At 47.6% G+C, this 18,841-nt stretch overlaps 1 protein-coding gene across 1 annotated transcript in view; it reads left to right on the top strand.

Annotated features, from left to right (window-relative positions):
* The first annotated feature begins 402 nt into the window (after window positions 1–402).
* The window catches only part of HS3ST4 (heparan sulfate-glucosamine 3-sulfotransferase 4), a 419,481-nt gene continuing 401,042 nt past the window's right edge, over window positions 403–18,841 (top strand). Inside the window, exon 1 of the mRNA XM_032430648.1 lies at window positions 403–1,136. Coding sequence (XP_032286539.1) covers window positions 403–1,136 — 734 coding nt within the window. The remainder of the gene's footprint in view (window positions 1,137–18,841) is intronic.

Raw genomic sequence — 18,841 nt, 5'->3', positions numbered from 1 at the left:
AGTTAGCAGCGGGGAAGGAACTCGGGGCTGCAACAGCGCGCGGCGGCGGCGGCAGAGGCTGAAGCAGGAGCCGCGGCGGAGCCGGGGAAGCGGGGGCGCTGCAGACGGAGCAGGTGCAGCCGGCGGGTCCGCGCGCCCCCCTCGGTCCCCTTGACAGAGGCTGAGGGGGGGTGGTGGGGGGCCGCCCGGACTCCGCGGGAAGAGTGGGGAGGGGGGCCATGCGGCCGGGCTCCCCCCCGGCGCAGCGGGACAGCGGCCAGGGCCGGGGGCGCAGCGGCGTCGCTTCATGCAGCCGGGGCGGCTGGGCAGCGGCGGCGGCGGCGGCGGCGGGGGCGGCGGCTGAAACCATGTCCGGGCAGCGCCGGGGGCCGCCGCCGCCGCCGCCGCGAGCCGGGAGCCGCGATGGCCCCGTGGCCCGCACCTCCTCCGCCTCCGCCTCCGCCTCCACCTCTCGCCGCGCCGCCGCCGCCCGGCGTCTCTGCTAAGGGGCCGCCGGCGCGCAAGCTGCTTTTTATGTGCACCTTGTCCCTGTCCGTCACCTACCTGTGCTACAGTCTCCTGGGCGGCTCGGGCTCCCTGCAGTTCCCCCTGGCGCTGCAGGAGCCTCCGGGCGCCGCCGCCGAGCCCCCACCGAGCCCGCCGCCACCCTCTCTGCCGCCTCCCCCCGTGCGCCTCGGCGCCCCCTCGCAGCCGCCCGCGCCGCCGCCGCCGGACAACGCGAGCCGCGGGGAGCCGCCCGAGCCCCCCGAACAGCCCGCCGCCCCCGGGGCCGACGGCTGGGGGCTGGCGAGCGGCGGCGGGGGCGCCCGGGACGCCTGGCTCCGGACCCCGCTGGCCCCCGGCGAGATGATCACGGCGCAAAGCGCGCTGCTGGAGAGGGAAGCGCAGGAGTCCAGCACCACCGACGAGGAGCTCGCAGGCCGGAGAGCGGCCAACGGGAGCAGCGAGAGGGGCGGCGCCGCGAGCACCCCGGACTATGGGGAGAAGAAGCTGCCACAGGCGCTTATCATCGGGGTCAAGAAAGGAGGGACCCGCGCGCTGCTGGAGGCGATCCGAGTCCACCCGGACGTGCGGGCGGTGGGCGTTGAGCCGCACTTCTTCGACAGGAACTACGAAAAGGGGCTGGAGTGGTACAGGTAGGACCCTGGGCTCGGCGGGATGGGATGGACGCACCGGAGACCCGGCGCGAGCCGCCGCTTCCCGGGCCCTTGGACACCCAGGCGCCGCCGTCCCGAGAGCCCTTAAGCCCCAACGGGGGCTCTGCCAACCCTGGCGGGGCCGCTCGGGGGAGCGGCGGAGAGGGCTGGACTCTGGCCAAGGGTCACTTTATTTCAGGACGAGGGGTGGAGGTGTCGCCTTGCTTCTGTCTGCCTCCGGTTTCTCATCCGGGGAGGTGCCTTCTGAATCTGCCCAGCTCCTAGCCTGGGAATCCCCAGCCTTCGTGCCCGCGGGGTGTTTCCTAGCCCGGGCTCTGGCGGGGCTCTGGGCTTCTGCGTTGGGGACGCCAAGGAACGAAGCTGGGTAGCTAGATGGCTCTAGGGGCTTTGAGATCCCCTGGAATCTCTCCAAATCGCCCTGAAACGCATTTGCGTGGCTGGAATCCAACTTTAGTATTTTCAGGTTAGAGCAAAATGAACAGGCAACAGTTAAAAAGATGATGCTGGCAAGTTTTGGCTTTCTAGTAAAGACCGGGGATGACCCCCATCTCCAGAACTTTATATCCCCCTTGGCTGAATGAACCCTGGGTTGGTTCTGCCTCGGCAGCATCAGTGTCTACATGACAGTTGGTGCCCCAAGAGTTTCTGTGCACTGCACCCGTGCCCTTTCTAACCCGCGCCTCCTTCGCAACAGATTGGAGCTTCTGGCTTGTGAAATGTTCACCTCTCTCCTTTTCCACCCTCTGCCGTGGTGAGAGAAAGGGAGAAGAGGAGTAGAAAGTTAGGTGCAGGTAAAATAAATTAATAATCCAGCTTTCTTGCCAGCCATAGCATTTAACTCCATACTGGTGCAGATTCCAAAAACAAACCTCCTTTGCTCCCCCCCCCCTTCCTTCCGTTTTAGATCTCTCTGGAAAATAGATCTGGATGGCTGGCCCCATCTCTGTTGCATCTCAGTAATTAATTGCAATTGTCAAACAGAAACACAGGCTTTGTCAGCTAAAGTGATGTTATCATCTTAACAGAGCCAATAGGTAAAATACGGGGATTGTTTCCTGACAAGTTCCCTTCGTGTTGAAGAGATGTGCTTTCTAAGTTTAAATTACAGCCTGGGAAAAGTTTTAGAAATAGCTTAACTTAAGAAATAGATAATAAATGGGTGTATTGTGGTTGATTTCTTCCACTTTAAAAAATATGCCTTATGCTTTCAAAGCTTGAGAGAAGTACATTCCACCACATTAAACTGAAACAGCAAATGTGTCTGTTAATGTCTTGTCTGTTTCAACAGCAAAATCTAATTGCAATATTTTAGGAGGCTTCAAACAGCCCCTTCCTATCAAAACATAAAACAGCAAATGCCTAGTTTAACTGGAAAAATCAGTATTTATAACATCACGAGCCATGGCTTCCAGTTTGCGATTATAATTAAAAAGGTGTTAGGATGATTAATGCAACAACAGCAATATAGAGAAGGGGGTATGATGTCTTGGGAGGGTTTCAGTTGTTTAACTGTTGATTATGGGGATGTTCTGGTTTCTGCTGTGAGGTAGCCTCGGCCCTAGGAGGGTAACAGTGGCTTTTTCAATTCTAATTTTAAAGCTGTGTATCTCAGGAGAAGTGCCAAGTACCCTTCTGGGGGAGAGCGAGGCATAAAGATCACATCTTTCCAACATGTGTTCGGGTTGCTTTGTAGCAGCTGGAAATAGAGAAGGGACTGTTTTATTCAGATGCCTCAAAGTTTGATGAAGGGTTCGTGGTGGAATGCGTGTCAGGAGGTCCCATCGGTGGGGCTGGAGAATTTTCTGAATGAGAGGACAGGAGATGCCAGATTTTCTTAATCTTCTTTCATGCCGAGGGCTGGGAAGAGGAGGCATGGAGACAGGCATGACAGGGCTGTGGAAGGTTCTATCCTAGCACTGTGGTACTCCCGGCCGTCCCTCATGTGGTCTTTGGGGCTAAGTGTGAATATTTGGTACCCATCCACAGAACTGTTATACTGAAGACATGTGGGCAGATTCTCTTGATCCTCACTTAACAGGACCATGGGATTTCTCTGTGGCCTCCCCAGCCTTGACCCCAGTGTCTCACCCACGGCAGATCCTTGTAGTGCTTATAGGTGCCGACTGCAAGTGCTGGAGAAGAATCTATGTGACACAGAGGGTATCAGTAGCCACCCAAGCCTGGCTGCTGAGAAGACTTCTAGAAACCCCTTTGGCCCATGGGAGTGTGCTGAGGCTGCTTGGATACCTCTCCAGCCTTACGAGGGACAGCAGTGCTTTGAGGGTATTTGTGGGATTTTCACAGGCTCTGTCTCTTCAGGCTCCTGTCTCTCCCTTGGCGGAAGAGGGGATGACATCCTCATTATATTGTAGAAAAGGAAACGGTGGCATCAGTTCAAACCAGTAAAGGAAAGCCTTCCTCTTATTTCCCTGCTCCAACTGCGTCTTATAAATGGCGGCATCTGTGCTTGAATGTGCTTGAATGGCCACGCTTCCTCCCCATCCGCGGAGTAGTCAATGCAAAATCTTCCACTCGCCAGAGGAGAGGGCCACAGAAGAATGAAAGGTTTTGATTCTCTCCCCCACTTGTTTTCTTTCCCTTTTTCTTGTCGAGGTGCTTCTGCGAGAGCCTAATTCTGCAAGTGTTCCTGGGGTTTGCTGTTATCAGCCAGAGGGAGAAGTGAGAATTTGGGGGCAGCTCCCGGCAGCATTGGTTTGGGCTTTCATCCTATCCCAGCGGAGCAGCCCTGGGAGTTTTTTTTCCTCTGTGTCACTCCAGCCTTGTCTAAATCCGGGTTTTGCTTTCTCCTGTGCTGTTGATCTAATGTGATTTAAAAACACATTTGAGATTGGAACGCGTGCCTCAGATTTCAGGGCAAGATAGACTAATGGATTAGGATGGGAGTGTTAAAGCTATGGGAGAAGCAAGCCTCCCTTGGTGGATTGACCCAGACCCATGACTCATAAGTGTGTGTGTGTGGGGTAGACTTGACCCTCTTCTCCTCACCCCTCCAAACCAGTAAAATAAAAGGGCTAAGCCCCAAGGCACCTTCCAGAACGGGCTGCTCCAAGCTCTCTGGGCAGAGACCTTATACTCTTCTAAGGGGTGGGACCTGGCGGCCGCGGCAGAACTCATCCAAGTGACAGGGCTGCCTTGCGGTGTGACCTCCCCCATGGCTTATAGACTGTGCAGCAACCCTGACCTTGGCTTTGGAAACACCTCAGGCCCAGGGAGATGGGAAGGGAACCTCCATGGTTTCAGATGGTCTGCACTGCCAACAGTGAATACGCTCCTCCCATTGGCTAGGGGAAAATCACTCAGGAAGACCGTTCCCATAGTCATGCTTGTGCTACCCCCAGGAAGGTGGTCTGCAGCACTGTTTGCGCTGGGTATCTGGAGAATGAGGGAGGACGCCAGAAGGACACTGGCAGTTAGGGAATGCTTGTTCTTTATGGAGCCGGGCGCTTCGTGGACGTCCTCTCATGTTTGAGCGTCATAATGAGGGTTGTGGGTGACATAGCAGCCTTCGTGTTTTACAGGTGGCCCTTGGAGTGCAAATGACTTGCTCAGGGTTGCTCAGCTGGTCAGTGGTTGAGCTGACCGCATCTGTCCAGTTTCACAATACTGGTTTCTTGGTTTCTTCCTTTGTATCCCACCACCACACACAAAATACTAGCAAGATGTTTTCCTTCCTTCCTTCTTACATTTAACCAACATTTTAATAATATCTTACCATGTACCCAGAACTGTTGTAAGGACAGGGGATAAAGTAGTGACTAAGCACTTTGTGCTCCTGAAACTGACATTGAAATGGTGGGCAGGGGAGACAGGAAACAGTCTTTCTTATTACCTTTTTCGTGTGGCTACTAGAAAATGTACCATCATGCTGGTGACTCACATTATATTTCCACTGGGCAGGGCTCCTAGTAGAGCAGTGCTTTTTAAGCTTTAAACGTGCACGCGTCACCTGGGATGTTGTGAACATGTAGGATTCTGATTCAGCAGGTCTGCGGAAGGCCCTGAGAGTCTGCATTTCTAACTTCTAGGTGCTGCAGATGCTGCTGATTTCTGGACCTCACTTTGAGTAGCAGGGGTCTAGAGAGAAATTGGTGTGTGCGTGTGTGTGTGCACGCCTAGGTTATTTTAAATCAAATGACTAGGGAAACTTCCCTGTGAGGGTGAAGTAAATGAAGTGAAAGAATAAGAGTCTGCCATGTAGAGATCTGGGTAGAGTGGTTTCCAATAGCGGGAATGGCAGGTGCAAAGGCCCTGAGGCAGAAGCAAGCCTCGTGGCTTTATAAAGGGTTCTTTCAGTATTCCTAAAGCATAGTGTTTGTAGCTGGACAAAACTGGGTTCAAAATCTGGTTTTACAACTTACTGGTTGAATAATTTTGGGTAGATAACTGACTTAACATCACTCATTTTCAGTTTGTTTATCTGGGAATAATTCCTTCCTTGCAGGATTGTTGGGGAGAATAAATGAAGTAATAAAGGTGAATGTATACCCCCCCCCCAAATGAGTATCTTAGAGCAGAAATCCAAATGGACCCAACTCCTGGTTTTCTTTTTTTTTTTTTTTAATTTCTCAAATCATTTTGGTCTCCTCTGCTTTACCTTTGATCACAGCTGTCCTAATATTGGCTAAAGAGTCTCCTATTGGGGATGTTTTAGGGAAAAGTCTAATAATGATTGGCTTTGCAGTCTACATCTGCCTGGCTTTAAACCAAGGGTCATGAACTCGGAAACCCAGTGAAATAGCCGAGGGGAGAAACCCGGGGCACTTCTCCATCTGCAGGTCTCAGCCACTGCTCCATTCCAGCTACCCTTTTCTGTGTGCAAATGTTAACCACATCCTCCACTTGGTAGGAGAAATTGGAAATCCAGGCTTTGATGTGAAATCTCTTGGTTTTTAACTTTGGCAAACCCGATTGAAATTTCTTAAAAGCCTTGTGTGGGCCAGCACTGTGGGACAAACAAAATACATCTGTGGGCTGGATACAGCCAGCTGGCTACCAGTTTGTGACCTCTGGTTTAAACTCATTTCAGAAAGTAACTGGCATAGCCAGACCCTTTGCACTTGCCAGAATTGTGGCTTACATGTGCTATTTTAGTTTCCATTTCCCCCTTTACCGATTTTGCAACAGCAAGGGGGGGGGTATACCTCCCAGATATATTGCAACAATAACAAAAGGAGCTGGAGATAAATAGGAACACTGAGGCAGAAATAGACAATTCACAAATACATTTCCCTTTTGTTCTCAGTGAACATTTTCTTGAAGGCGGGACAACTCTTCAGTTGTTCACTCATTAATCAGGAGCGCGGAATGTGATCCATATAGATAAGTTGCACCTATAGAATAGATTTCGGTCAGGTGGGTTCAGTAAGACCCAAGAGATGAAAATAATTGGGTTCTAGCTTTTGCTCTGCCACATTACTAGTTGTATTGGACCTCAGGTTACTTGGTCTGTTTCTTTCTTTTTAAAAAAATTCTCTGTTTCTTAGATAATGAGACTATATTGTCTCCAAAGGGTCCATTCAGTGACACACTTGGGTTCTAGAACAGACTTCTGTGTTAGACTTTTCGGAGTGAGGAAACTAGTAGGGGAGAAGCAACATTGTTTGGAGCACGTTCTTATCGGTCTCTGAGCCAGAAGCCACTGTGTCTTCCTGGTGTGATCACCAGGCCTCAGTTTCTTTATCTGCAGAATGGGCTCAATATTACTTCCCTTCCAAGGGATTATGCGATGATGAAATGAGTTTGTGATGGAGGACATGGCTCTCTCCTACTTTCCTCTCTTTCTCTTTCTTCATTTCCCCCTTGCCTTTCTTCTTCATTTTCCCTGCCCATTAGTACTGAAGGTCCTAAAGAGAAAGCTGTAATGCATTTTTCATTTGCATACAGCCTTTTATTTCAAGATTATGTCTGAATGAGGGATTTCAAACCCTGAAGCAGCTCTTAAGTAGCTCTCCAGAGAATAATCAAAACTGGATTCCAGAAGTTGGTCTATTGTAACTGGAGCTGAAGGAGAAGAGTCTGATTTCATGAAGTAGTTGTAGCCAGAATTCTCCACCAAGGGGCTGAGGTAGGGAAATGGGCTGGCACTCTGGGCTTGCGCACTGACATTTTCTTGAACCTACAGTAGGAATTGTTGCTGCTTGGCCTGGATAGCTACAGAGGCATTTAGAATGCCAAGGGCCTGCTTGCCTTCAGCTTTTCTGCAGGGCAGAAAGCATTTGAGAAGACAGGACTGTTCAAGAAGACCCCCGCCAAACTCCCTGGGCTTGAGATTTGGCTCCTTTCACTGGTTTTTTCAGCTCTCATGACATGACTTAGTAATTTTTATTTTTGTAGATCACACCAGTCATTTTTACTTTTAAATTGAGTCAGGAGAGAGGACTTGAGATTTTAGGTGAATGAGAGATGGCTAGTGTTGTATGGTAGGAAGTTTTAAAGGTTTTGGTTTTGCATAATGGATGATATCTCTGTGACTGATTGAACTGCCGCCCTGTTAAAGTAATCTCTTGATTCCATTGGTTTCTGCGGTTTAACAGGCTCCTCTATAACTGTCTTGGGAATTTCAGTCAGAAATTATAATTCACTAAGGGAGTCTTGTAGCCCATCTTGCCATTAATTAAAAGCAGGCGGTTTTTTTGTTTTTGTTTTAACACTCACTAGTTAGGATCGCCTCCCTTTAAATTTTTTTTTACCTTTATTTAAGAACGTACAAAGCATATTCATGGGGAAACAAAACAACACATGAGTTAGTGTTTTTTTGGTTGCAAATAATAGAAATGATCTTAAACTATTATACATAGAAAAGGTAATTTACTGGCTTATGTAATTGGGAAATGTAGGGGGTAATGACTTCAGGAACAGCTGGATTCAGGGGCTCAAATGATATCACTAGGTCTCTGTCTCTTTCCATCCTTTGGCATGGTTTTCTTGACCTTGCTTCATTCTCGGATAGGTTGTCTCACCACATTTTAGGCAAGATGGTGGTAAGCAGCTACCCCAGACAAACATATTTATGTTTATCAGTTCTTTTGGAAATCATTTTTCTTAAAGAATTTCTGTAAGAAATTCCTGGAGTTGTGTTTGGCCCAGGTTGGGTCATGTACCCGTTCTTAAAGCAGTCATGGTGTAGTACTCCAATTAGACCAGGGGGTGATGAGGTCACCCCTTTGGGTTGGAATAGTGGTGGGAGCAGGGAAGCAGAGTTAGTCTCACTGAAACCATAGGGAACAATTTCCCTGTAAGAATGAGGTGCTCCAGGGTTCCGATGCTAGAAGAGGGGACCAGTTGAACCACATGCTCATTAAACATGTAAAGATCCAGTCTGGGACATGTACCTGATATGAGTATTTTAATTTAGAAGGAAGTACAAAGGGTTAGTCTGGGGAGGTCCAGTGCCCTTGTTACTTTATTCATTCATTTATTTTTTATTTAAACATGTATTGATTATCAACTATGTGCTGGGGTCAAACATGAATCAGTCATGGCCAGTGATCTGAGAGAGCTTATAAAATAGGGAAATGGACAAGTAAATAATTACATTACAAGGTAATAAAAGCTCTGACAAAGTAGGATTTATTCTAGGAATGGAAGGATGGTTCGATCTTGGGCAATCTAACAATGTGATTGACTCTTACTATGAGCAAACGAGAAAAATCCTGTGATTCACTTTATGGATGCTGAAAATAGAGCTGATAATATTAAATATTCCTGATTTTTAGAACACCTGCTGATAAAATAGGATCTTCCCCAAAGCCAGCATCATCTTTAATGGTGTAACACTAAAAACATTCCCATTAAATTCAGAACAAGCCCAGAATGCCCATAATGATCACTGTTATTTATCTTTGCTCAGGAATTAATTGAGGATACAATTGGATGAGGAAAAGAATGAGAATGGGGGAGGTAGAATTATTACCACTTGCCATCAATTTCATCTCTTAATGGAAAACCAAAGATAATGAATCCTCCCATGAATCTATTAGGAACAATAATGGGATTCATTAAGGGAATTTGTAAGGAAATTACTATGCAAAATCTATAGTTTTCCTATATGCCTATGTCAACCATTTTGAAAATATAATGAGAGAAAATAACTCTATTTATAGAAGCAACCAAAGAGACAAAATAACTAGGAATAAATTTAGCAAAAATTGCAAGGGACTTGTAAGAACAAAATTTTAATATTTTACTAAGGGGCATCAGAGAAGAGAGGAGTAAATGGAGAGACCTCTTTCTCTAGGATGGCATGTCTTTCTTTTCCCTCCGTCCCCACCTCCCCTTCCCTCCCCCTCCAGCTCTCCTCCCCTTTCCCCTCTTCTTTTTTATTGGAATTCAGAGGCAGTGGTCATCACTGTAGGGATGGCAGTAACAGTGGTGTTGGTAGAGCCGCCAAATTGAGGTCAGGTGTGTTTGAGAGTGGTCTGAAAATACTGTTTCTGTGAACATGGCCAAAATGTTGTCATACTCCGTGTATAAGATTCCCTTATTTTGTGCCTTTTATTTGACCGAGAAGAGGATGGTGAGACAAATGTTCCTGTTCAGATTCACAGAGTTATAATTCCTCGTTGGGGGGGTGCTCTGCTTTATATCCTCAATTCACGGATGGTTGGACTGTGCCGAGGTATGGATTAACTGTTGGATTGGTGTAAATTAGTAGATGTAGATGCACGAAGGGGAAAAAACAAATCAGGGACAAGTAATGGCTGTTTTCAGTGGAACAGGGAGATGAAGGTTTGGGTGGGAAAGAAGGGCCGTAGTGGTGGTGGGAACGGCCACGCTCTGCTCTGGGCACTGTCTTCATTCAGTCTTCACAGGGACCATGGGACAGGGGTCCTGGTATCACCCACGTTTTCCAGGTGAGGGAAACTGAGGTGCACAGAGGTCAAGTAACTGGCTCAGGATGTGGAGTTGAGCTTCAGACCCAAGTCTTTGGCCCCAAACACACAGCATCTCCTTTAATTTGTCTCAAAGCTCTTTTCCCCGGAAGTGTTGTCCTTCCAGCCGCAGGGAGTGAATAATAATTGTGCACCTTTCCCTGCTAGACATTCTGGATCTCCTGTGTACGGATGGACTGGCCTGCCTATGGGACAGGCCGGCGGGGGGGGTTCTGGTCCCAGCGACAAACTGGGGCAGTGGCTTCCTCTCTGTTCTGGGCCCAGCCTCATTCCTGCTTGAAGAGCCTTTTTATTTTCTGTTCCCTGCACCAGAATACTCTGCCCCCAGACTCTAAACTGCCTGTGTCTCCTCATCCTTCAAGTGTTGGCTTAAATTCCACCTCTTCAAAAAGACCTTTTCCAACTATCTGGTTTTGTAAAAACCTGTTTCTCCTTCTGAGAGTGTTCTGCTGTTTTATTTTCTTCACAAAATATATTGCTTTCCCAAATCATACGGATTACGCATCTCCCTCTTGCTGGAAGGGGGACTACAAGGGACCAGGGGTCCCGTCGGTCTTTTCCGTGACAGTGCCCAGATCCGTTCTTGGCACACAGTAGTTGCTCCATAATGGTGGTTAATTAATCACTGATTTTGTTTTTGTTTTTTTTTTAGAGGGAGGGGGGAGAGAGAGAGAGAGAGTGAGCACAGGGGAGGGGCAGAGGGAAAGGGAGCGAGAGACTCTCAAGCAGGTTCCGCGCCCATTGAGCCTGACGGGGGGCTCAGTCTCACAACCCTAAGATCATGACCCTGAGCTAAAATCAGGACACTTAACAGACTGAGTCACCCAGGCGCCCCAGTCACTGATTTTGAATCAATGAACTAATGAATGAAAGGATTACCCTCTATGTGCTGTTTGCTTGCAAAAGTTCAGGCTTCGGAAAAGAAATAACACATTTCTTGGGAACCCTGGCTAAGAATTGTTCTAGGCTCTTTCAGAATACTATCTTTGCAAGACTATTTTGGGTGCAAGAAAGAGAAACCCACTCAACCCAGCTCTGTGGGCTAGACAGTCTCCCCAAAAGGTTCCCTCCAGCACACAACACTATCTATGTATTCCTCACAGTAGCCTCACGAAGTAGATTCTTCCTTATCCCACTTTTGCCAATAAAGAGAGTCGGACTTCAAGGGCGCCTGGGTGGCTCAGTCGTTAAGCGTCTGCCTTCGGCTCAGGTCATGATCCCAGGATCCTGGGATCGAGCCCCGCATCAGGCTCTCTGTTCCGCGGGAAGCCTGCTTCTCCCTCTCCCACTCCCCCTGCTTGTGTTCCCTCTCTTGCTGTGTCTCTGTCAAATAAATAAATAAAATCTCAAAAAAAAAAAAAGTCGGACTTCAGAAGGGCAAGTGACTGAGTCACATGGCGGGTTGTCACAAGCCAGGTGACAACATTTTAGAAGAGCTTGGATTCTTTCTTTCTTTTTTTTAAAGATTTTTTATTTATTTATTTGACACAGAGTGAGCAAGCGAGAGAGAGAGACAGAGAGCAAGCACAAGCAGGGGGAATGGCAGGCAGGGGAGAAGCAGGCTCCCTGCTGAGCAAGGAGCCCGATGCGGGGCTTGATCCCAGGACCCTGGGATCATGACCCGAGCTGAAGGCAGCCACCCAACCGACTGAGCCACCCAGGTGCCCGAGCTTGGATTATTTCTGATGGACCATTATGTCCTGAGAGTAGATTCAATTATGTTTCTCTAGATGCATTATCAGAACGACGTAAGTGTCGTTCAATAATCAAAGGGTTACGCGGAGGCCCTGTGTTTGGTTGTTACTCACTCTAGGTGCAGATACACCTTTCCCTGTGCGTCCAGGTTAAGGCTTCTGCAGGGCTTTCAAGGTTTGGGTGTCCCTGGAGCTGAGGAAATCGGAGGCCGACTACCTGAGTGCCTCTGTCACAGGATGCTCTGACTCTTTGGAGCTGTGTGGTGTTGTGAAATAGAAAGCTGAACCTGGAATTAGAAATTCAGGACTTGAGTCTGATTTCTGTGTCGACCTTGCTTGATGTGCATGGACGCATAACTAGCCTCCAAGCCTTTGTTTCCTCATCTCTAAAATGGGAATCACGACCTCTAAGAATGCCACAGTGATTTTGCGAGGATGGAATAGTGATGATGTGCTGGGATCTGCGTGGTCTACACATGTTCGTTGTTATTAATCTGTGCACGTTTTCATGAATTCCCCCAGGTAATTGGTTTTCTGGAATGTTGCACTCCAGGGAGTACCTGAAATACAGGGCACTCTTATCATAAAGTTAGGCTAAGTTTAATTTACAGAAACTGTTATGTAGCTCGGATATCAAACATTGGCTAGGACGGACCGCATCAAGATCTCCAGAATTCCTGGAGAATATCACTCTGCGTTACTCTTACCTGCCCATCATCCTTTTATACTGAAAAACCATAAAAAAGCTATATTTAGGGCACATTGGCTTCTTAGGATTGTCCCGCAGTTGGTGACCTTTGGAAGCGCCCAGAAGATTCTCTCTGTTTGCTCTCAGTTGACCTATCATCTCATTTTCTTGTGCACTCTGTCTACATTTCCCGAGTCGTCATAATTTCCTTCCCACCTTCTGGCTGTAGGAGTAGCCTGCGTTCTAACCTGTAAAAGGCAGAATATGTCCCCCTCCCCAAAAATGTCCTTGTCCTAATCTCTGGAATGTGTGACTGTGCTAGATTGTGTGGCAAAGGGGAATTAGGTTGCAGGTGGAATTGTGGTTGCTAAATGGCTTACCTCGAATGGGGATCATCCCAGATTGTCTGGATGGGCCAGCGTAATCACAAGGATCCTTTCAAGTGGAGGAGGGAGGCAGAGGAAGAGAACTTGGGGAACTCAGACTGCTCTTGTTGGCTTTGAAGATAGAGGAAGCAGCCACAAGCCAAGGAATTCAGGCAGTTTCTAGAAGCAAGGGAAAAGGGAAGGCAATTGATTCTTCCCTAAGGCTTCCAGAAGGAATGCAGCCTGATGATGCTTTAACGTGAGCCCATGGAGACCCATTTCTGACTTCTGACTTCCAGAACCATGAAGCCAGTCCACTCGTGGTCATTTGTTAATGCAGGAGTACGCTCTCCTCGGACATCTCTGGCAACCACCTTCTCGTTTCTTTTCTTCCCTTGCTTTTTTCTCCTTTTCTGGAAAATAATCCCCTTTGGGGCTCTTCTAGGTCTCTCGCCAAACAGCAGCATCGATGTAACCATCCACTGTTTGCAGATGGTCACTGTACTAGTTAGGGTAAAGACGAAAGTGCCGGAGCACGGAGACCTCAACACACAGTGGCTTAAATACCATAGATGACTTGTCTCCTACATAGTGAAAGCTGGTACTCAAAGTTTGTAGCATCAGTGCTGCCTGGCGACCAGTCCCTCGGAGGGAACCTAAGCTGAGAACAGTGAGTTCAGGGGGTGCAGGTTCTACGTATTTGCATAGCATGGACACGCCAGCCAGGGTACATTGCTGGGACGGCCGTGCTCCCCGAGGTCATTCAGAGACGCAAGTTCTCTTCCTTCCATCTTGTTGCTCTACCGTCCCCCAGGGAGTTCATTAGACATGCAGACTCTTAGATCCCCGTCCCATCCTTTCTGAAGCAGAATTTGCATTTTAAGAACATACTTGGGTAATGATTATGCACAAAGGCTGAGAAACAGGGCCTTGGAGTAAAGTTTTTCAACCTTAGCACTGCTGACGTCTTGCGCCAGGAAAGTCTTCACCACGGGGACTGCCCTGGGCATTGTAGGGTGATTGGAGCCTCTCTGGCCTCTGCCCCCTAGAGGCCAGTAGTTAGTCCCTCACCCTCAGTTTTAGCAGCCAAGTCCAGTCATTGCCAAGTGTCCTGTGGGGGTTGCGGGCTAGGGGGTGGGGGGGCCTGCGGGGCTCAACACCGTCTCTGATTGAAAACCCCTGCCTTGGAGGGTTTTTCTCTTCTGCATGATCAGAGCTACCTTGCAGCCAGCAGTAAGGCAGAGTGCAGAGGTCCAGGACGGAATTTCTGCTTGAGCCGCTGAAGCAGAAGTGACATCCGTAACTTGCGCTCACATTCTGTTGGCGAGAATTTGGTTGCACGGCCACATCCAGCCACAAAGCAGTCTGGGGACCCTATTGGATGTCTCTGTGCCTGAGAAGGAGGAGAGAAGGGATCTGGGGGACAGTCGGCTGGCTGCTAAGGTAACTAACGCAAGAATTCAGTCTTCCTGTATCTCCTTTTATTCTGTCTTCTAGCCAGAGGTGAATCTGGTTGGAAGGGGGAAGTGAATTGATACAAATAAATTGGAATTTTTTTTTTTTTTTGTAGTTGGAATACCAAACTATTTTAGGAGATCAGAGGAAATTTTAGATGAACACATAAAATTTAGCTGGTTCTCTGATAGCGTATTTTGATATTGAGAGTTTGGTGTCGTGGCCCCTGGATGGTGCAGTTAAGCATCCGACTCTTGGTTTCGGCTTATGTTGTGATCTCAGGGTCCCGAGATCGAGCCCTGCATCAGGCTCTACAAGTCTGCTTGTCCCTCTCCCTCTGCTCCCCTCTCCCCCACACTCTCTCTCAATCTCTCCAATAAATAAATAAAAATATCTAAAAAAAAAAAATTTGCCAAGAAAAATATTGTAGAGTTGAAAATGTAAATACTAAAATTAAAAAAAAAAATAGTGTCCTCTAAACTTCAGTCATGAATATTACTCTTGCAAGGTTTTTTTTGGCCATATAAAGGTACTTGACTATATTGATCTTTTTACAAGGAAAATAATAATTTTAAAAATATTTGTAAAGACCATATCATTACTATAAATGTGTTTGATGAGGTGGAGATATACATACATATATACACATTTATTTATGTATGTACCTACATATGTATGTATTTATCTATGTAACTGTGTATTTATGTACATATGTATGTCTCTGTTTTTTTCTTGAGCAGGGGGAGGGGCAAAGGGAGAGGGAGAGAGAGAATCTTAAGCAGGCTCCACACCCAGCCCAGATCCTGAGATCATGATCTGAGCGAAATCAGGAGTCAGACACTTAGCCGACTGAGCCCCCCAGGAGCCCCTGTTATCTATCTATGTGTGTATGTATCTGTATCTGTGTATCTGGTACCGCCTGTTTTGGTACCACCCTCCCCCTCCCCATGCTGCTGACATAGACTCCTGCTCTTGTCCCTGCTGACGTTCTTGCCCCTCTGTAGTCTGCTCTTCACATAGTTAACTATAGTAAGTAATCCTTTTAGAACATAAATCAGACTATATCACTCTTGTACTTTAAATTTCCAGTGGCTTCTTGTCAACCTAGAAATTGTTAGTTGTGACTGTAATTCAAGAACCCTACAGAATCAGACCCCTGCTCACCTTTCCAGCCACATTTATTTGCCTCTTCTCGTTGCTCCTCTGCTTGAGCCACGCTAGGCTCCCAAGAAGCAAAACATGGGCCTGCCTCAGGGCCTTTGCACTTGTTTCTCCGGCCACCTATATTGCTTTTTCTTATATAATTTGTATGGTTTGTGTCCTTTCTTCATTTGATCCTTCTGCTCTTCTGCCTCCTCCTCAACATGGCCTTTTCCTGGACTACTGGGACTCATCTTATGCACTCCTACAGGTGAAAACCCCACTCACTGGAAAATGCTGGTATATATAGTATTGCCCTTAATATTTATCTACATTACAGAGTTACTCCACCCTTACCCAGATTTTTGGTGTCTTAATTTCCGGGTTCTTCATTCCCCCATTCTGGAGGAAAGATCTAATTTTGATCTGGTGCCACAGACGACCTTGACATTGCTGGGGTCAATTTAAAAGATGTTTCTGAAACTCTCAGCTATCCCTCTTATTTAAGCACACTGCCACTAGGTAGTGGTTACAAAACAGGCTGAGCCCCAAAGTAAGGTATGTCTTGAGATCAAAGGTGTGAGTGGCTCCTTGCTCCTTCCAACCTGGGTTAACCCTGCATACTTACCCTTATCAAATAAGAAACTTTATAGAAGGTTCACTCTCGGGGCACCTGGGTGGCTCAGTCGGTTAAGCGTCTGCCTTCAGCTCAGGTCATGATCCCAGGGTTCTGGGATCGAGCTCTGCATCGGGCTCCCTGCTCAGTGGGGAGCCTGCTTCTGCTGCTCCCCCTGCTAGCGCTCTCTCTCTCTCTGTCAAATAAATAAATAAAATCTTAAAAAAAATTAGGGCTTAAACGTTGTCTCCGGATCTCTCAGGTCCAGTGACCGGTCCTCATTGCCAGAGATGGGGTGAGGCTTGAGGCACTGCCTGTCTGGAGGAGAAGTGGGAGTCCGTTCCCCTGGGGGCACAGAGTTGGAGATGTGGGCGTTTTCCCAGGGCAGAACTAGGATGAGGTTATCAAGGAAGGGAAATGGATGCTCACTTACGCCAAAACACCAGATGTCTGTTTCGAGACTTTTGTTCAAATGTAATCTTTCACCAAAGTACAACCGAATAAAACAGGCGCACTGAGAGTTCTGCTGGCTTGCATGGAGATGGGAGCCCTGGGTCCTGTTCTGGGTCTTTCTATCAAGGTGGGGCCAGAGTGGCTCAGATCTCCCTCCCCTAGCTGGAAGATTCTGCATCTCTTCGTTCTAAAAATTAAAAAAAAATTTTTTTTTAAGCAGGCTCCACATGGAGCCCAACATGGGGTTCGAACTCACAACCCTGAGATCAAGACCTGAGCTGAGATCAAGAGTTGGGCACTCAACCGACTGAGCCACCCAGGTGCCCTGACTCTACATCTCTTCTTTAACACAGAAAGAAAGGAAGGAAGGAAGGCAAAGATAGAGAGGAGGGAAAACAAGACAAGAAACTTGTCTCTGTACCTAAGTTGAGTGAAATCCTGAAAAAAATATCGAGAGAACCTGCCCCTCAGAAATCACTAATTACTTATTTACAATATTTTCTATTTCTGTCACTTCCTTAGCAACTCCTAGCAGCTGCCTGGGAAAATTTAAAGGGACTGTCTGTCTTACATGAGAATTCTTCAAATAGCAAATGTAATTGTTTAGTTGACACGAAGTCTTCTGCTCAGATTCACTTCAAAAAGAGAGAGAGAAGTGATTTGGCATTTGATCAATCTTAACATAACTAGACAGCCCAGAATTTCTGGAACAGCCCTGATTCTAGGTCATTTTACTCTTTTCATTTAAGGTAAATTTCTGCGAGGGACGCCTGGGTGGCTCAGTTGGTTAAGCGTCTGTCTTCGGCTCAGGTCATGATCCCAGGGTTCTGGGATCGAGTCCCACATCGGGCTCCCTGCTCAGCGGGAAGCCTGCTTCTCCCTCTCCCTCTGTCTGCCGCTCCCACTGCTTGTGCTTCTCTTTCTCTGTGAAATAAAAAAAAAAAATATTTTAAGATTCTGTGATATGGGATGAAGTGTGATTTAATTTTCATGCTTTTGGTAGGCTTTTTATGAAAGTAAGTCCAGGGCGCCTGGGTGGCTCAGATGGTTAAGCGTCTGCCTTCGGCTCAGGTCATGATCCCAGAGTCCTGGGATCGAGTCCCGCATCGGGCTCCCTGCTCCTTGGGAGCCTGCTTCTCTCTCTGCCTCTCTCTCTCTCTCTGTCTCTCATGAATAAATAAATAAAATCTTTAAAAAGAAAGTAAGTCCACATTTTGGGAAGAAAAATTCTTTTGTCAGATCTAGCATCTTGACGCTTTGTTTGAAAATGGGTGCCTTGTGTAATTGTCTGGGGAAATCTCACTAGTGCCTAGTGGGGCTTGCTTATGAGTTAAAATTGTATCCCGAAGGATCTTTTTGAAGGTTCCTCAGCAGAGATTCCTTGGAAACGTGGGGACCCGGAGCTTCTGAAGCCCCAGGGTCAGTTATGAGGTCCAGGCCAGTTTTAGGGGTGACTCTGGCATTTTGATGGCTCCCGTGCTCCTGCCTCCCAACTTCCCCTGACACTGTCCGAGTCCCCTTTTGGCCGTAGCGTCCCTCCCCGTGTCCGGGGAGTGGGAGCCTGGCTCTTCCCTCACTTTGCCCCAAAAGAAGCTCCCGGGGCCTTTTTCTCTTTCAGGGTTTGCCTGCTGGACGGGAAGGAGATGGGGACAAGTAAGGAGGAGGAACAGAAGTACTTCCCTGCTGGTCAGCCAGCCTCAGCCGGGCACATCTAGACGAACATTTGTTTACAGAAAGACCGTTCTCTTCCAGATTTCTCGTGACTTATTTTAAGATTCTGAAGACTCCTGACAAATTCTGTTTTTTGAGAAACAGACAAAATTGAAACACGAATAGATTATGCAGGAAGTTCACTTCGGTGATGTCTCTTTCCAGCAGCTGAGCTTTGGCATACTGACGTAGCTAACTTCCTCTGGGGGTTTCTACGATGAAAAGAGAACCCTAGTGCATCCCTGTTCCCCTCATTATCTTACTGAATCCCCACCACAACCCCTGTTGAGTGAGGATGCTGTAGTTTCTGTGAAAAGTAAGGCACAGAGAGGGGAAAAGTGATCCCCGAAGATCTTGCACAGGTCATTAGTGACGTGGTCTGGTTCCAGCATAGGCATGCGTTCTTTTTTGTTATTGTTGTTAGAGTTTTAAATTTTTATTTATTTTTTTGAAGTGTAGTTAACATACAGTGTTAAATTAGTTCCTGGTGTATGTACCACGTAATGATTCAACATTTCTATACGTTCCTCAGTGCTCATCACGATAAGTGTACTCTTAATCCCTGTCACCTGTTTCGTAAGTCCCCTACCCGCTGCCCCTCTGGTGAGCATCACTTTGTTCTCTGTAGTTAAGAGTCTGCTTTTTCGTTCA

This window comes from Phoca vitulina, unplaced genomic scaffold, assembly GCF_004348235.1.
Source record: "Phoca vitulina isolate PV1807 unplaced genomic scaffold, GSC_HSeal_1.0 scaffold45, whole genome shotgun sequence".
NCBI lineage: Eukaryota > Metazoa > Chordata > Mammalia > Carnivora > Phocidae > Phoca > Phoca vitulina.
Note: the sequence above shows the minus strand (reverse complement) of the source record. Positions and strands in the feature narration are given on the sequence as shown.